Source organism: Stegastes partitus, unplaced genomic scaffold, assembly GCF_000690725.1.
Source record: "Stegastes partitus isolate 25-593 unplaced genomic scaffold, Stegastes_partitus-1.0.2 Scaffold666, whole genome shotgun sequence".
NCBI lineage: Eukaryota > Metazoa > Chordata > Actinopteri > Pomacentridae > Stegastes > Stegastes partitus.
In genome coordinates, this window is record NW_007578397.1 from 174,696 (window position 1) to 177,996 (window position 3,301).

General features: G+C 36.3%; 1 protein-coding gene across 5 annotated transcripts in view; it reads right to left on the reverse strand.

Moving 5' to 3' along the window:
* Positions 1-3,158: 3,158 nt before the first annotated feature.
* Positions 3,159-3,301, reverse strand: part of LOC103363509 (mannose-specific lectin-like) — an 8,678-nt gene continuing 8,535 nt past the window's right edge. For 2 of the 5 annotated variants that reach the window (XM_008290303.1, XM_008290308.1), the window contains exon 4: positions 3,159-3,301. In XM_008290303.1, the coding sequence (XP_008288525.1) occupies positions 3,272-3,301 (30 nt within the window). In that variant the 3' untranslated portion in view covers positions 3,159-3,271. The other 3 variants (XM_008290306.1, XM_008290307.1, XM_008290305.1) reach the window with 3 other exon arrangements.

Sequence of the window (3,301 nt, forward strand, 5' to 3'; positions counted from 1 at the left end):
CTCTCCATCTGCCTGTTATCATTTCCAATATAGTGCATACTTGGGACTTTCAGAGCATCCACTGTGTTGTGGAATGATTTTTTATTCCCTGATGTTTAAAGAATTTAATAAAACACCACATACTGCATTTATGATTTTATTTACTATGTCTGGGTCTCCCCACCAGTCAGTTAAAACTAAGGAAGCCGCTTAGATGAAAAGAGAAATATCATCAAGAACCATAAAGACGTCCAGTGGCCTCCCTCTGAAGCACTCGGTAACACTGATGTTGGCATTTAAATCAGAAATGACCTTTTCTTTTTCTATATTTTCAAAGTTTCCTGCTATAAATTCACTGTGTGTAGAATTGACAAGTATTATTTTGATATGCAGCCATTCCTCATAAACGTAAATCCATAAAGTATATGGACACAAAGGCCACAGTATGAATAGGGTGACATCTTGTGGTCAGTTTTTGCAGTTGCAAGGATTTGTTTCATTTTAACTAAGATTTCTCCTGAACACCGTATGTATCCTACAAGTAGTTAGTTTCCAGTTTTTCCACAATCATAGACCATGAGTTACATCCTGGTTGGGTCAAGACATTTGGCGGCTGTGTCTCAGGTGGTCGAGCGGTTGTCCTCTGATCATAAGGTTGGCAGTTCAATCCCCGGCCCCTCTGCAGTCGAAGTGTCCTTGGGCAAGACACTGAACCCAACTTTGCTCCCAATGGAAAGCTAGGGCCTTGCATGGCAGCTCTGTCGCCATTAGTTTTTTGAATGTGTGAATGAATGGTTGAATGATAAAACATTGTAAAGCGCTTTGAGTTTCGCTAAGGTAGAAAAGCGCTATATAAGTGCAGTCCGTTTACCATTTGCAGCAACCAAGTAAGTTTATTCATATAGCACCGTATTATAAACAGAGGTTATTAAAAATGGCTTAGTTGATTTGTTGTTTTTTCTGTCCTGTCATACATTTATTATTGTTGACATTCTTTCACATACAGCAAATTTTCTGTGTTGCATGAGAGAAATGAATGCCACTTTGATCCCCTCCTCTTTTAGAAATGACATGATTTAATTGTTGTCTGTTGACTAATGTCCTAAATGAAAAACGATGTGAGAACTAAATCATACATTCTACCTTTTCTTAACTTGGTAACTGCCATTAGATTTTGTACAATAAAATGTGTGACAATAAAATGCTATCAATGAAATGCTGAAACCAAACATGAAGACAAATACTGGNAGTTGGATTAAACATAGAAATGCAGGAGGAGGAGACTTGAATCAGACTGACAACAATAAGCAACCAACCATGCAAGTTTACTTATATAACACCTAATCATACACAGAAGTTGTACAAAAATGATTTAGCTGCAGATTTTTAATTTTTATTTAATTTTGTTTTATCTTATTTTTTTAATTTATCGCCATTAAACATGCATCTAAAGTTTAGGTAAGTAATTCAATTAAAGCAAAAAACACAACAAGGTGCTTTAAGTGCACATAGATTTATAGAATAACTAAGAGTGAGTGACTCAAAAGTCAAGAGAAACATAAGAGCATGTAAGAGATGAATTGTGTTATAAAACTGATAATAACTGTAGTTAAATGAAGTGAATAAAAGTGCAGACAAGTCTACTTTAAAACTGTGGGAGAAAAGAACAACCTTCAGCTTACTCTTAAAAATGATTACATTTGGGGCCAAGACGAGCCAGTTCAGAGTTGCATAACTGAACATTTTGTGATTATAGAGTGCTTACAGAACAAAGTGGGAATAAATCGGAGTCTAGAATGTAGGATATGGACAGACACAGATGCTCAAAAGGATTAAAAAAACTTCATGTGAACTTTCCAACACCCACGTCACATTCCATAAAACAAGCCAGAACTGTCCTGCAAGTCCCAGGACCATGTAAATCAACTCTGCAGAGCTCCATTAGGAATTTCCTTATCACGCCTACACAGCCTCAAAGGATCTAATACAAATAAGCTTTTGGGGGAAGACGAAGAAAAACATTCAACCACATGGACCTTAACAGATGGCCAGGCGCAATGAAGTGCCCTGGGCTTCACGTATTGCTCTGCTGACCCCTCATTTCCTGTGGTATGCAACAAAGAAACCTAAGAACTAAATTTATGAATGAATAAGTCATGACAGCACCACAGGATGTGCCTTATTATCTTGTGTTAAGTTTAATCGTTAAATGTTATGATATATCATGTCCTGATAAATACTCCAAAGCTTAATTACAGTTGGATAAGTCCTTCTTTAATTTATCAGCTTGTTATATTATCGTATCCTAAGCATTGTGTTATCTCTGTAACCGTCCAAGATAGACTGGTCATGTTTAGACTCCCGGTGAAGCTCTACGTGTGACACATTCATTTCCAACAAACTTTACTTTGTACAATTGAAAGTACATATAGTTCTGAAGGAACACTGTTACTTTCAGAGCAAAACTCTGACCACCTCATGACCTCCCAGTTGTTTCCTGTGTTTTCTATGGCTTACATCCAGTCACTTTACGTATGTGATCTTTAGTTACCTGAGCTCTAAGTTAATTCCCTTAACTTTACAAAACACTCTTGACTGATCACCAAGAGTAAACAATTTATTAGAATTGTTGTGCTGACTCTGAAATTATATCGGTGGACGAATAATTTAAAGGTTGGTATCAATAATTTTAATTCACGCAATCATTTGCTTTGGTGTGAGAATAAGTACATCTTATTTTCCACACTAAAAACCCTACAAGAACTAAGAGACACAAGGTGCCTGAAAATGTTACCTTAATCAAATTGTTCAAATTTAGGAGCTGATTACAGAGTAAGATCTTATTAAATATCAAACATTAACTTGAATATTTAGCTAAATTATACACATGCCACACCTATTAGAGATGACCTTTTCAAAACACAATGAAGTAACAAATTTTGTTTGTTGTGCTGAAGGAGAAAGAAAATGTTTCGCTGGTATTGCCATTCTGTCATACGTTTGTAAAATACAATCCCTCTTCCATTTACTGTGCTAAGTTTGTGACATCAGATAAGACGCCCAAATATTGTTGCTTAATTTGTGTTTTGAACTTGATTTTAGTGTATGATAAAGAGCCACACAGGCAGAATGTGAAAGCTACAAGTTAATTCAGTGCAAAGAGAAGGAAAACACGTTTATGCAATTTGAAAAGGTGCCTTTTATTGTGTCCACATTACATCGCAGGCAGAGTTAACTCATAGACGACTTTAAATTGCAAAGCACTCAGAAGCTCAAAAGTCATGTTCAGCCATCACTTCATGCCTCTGGACTCCTCAGAGCT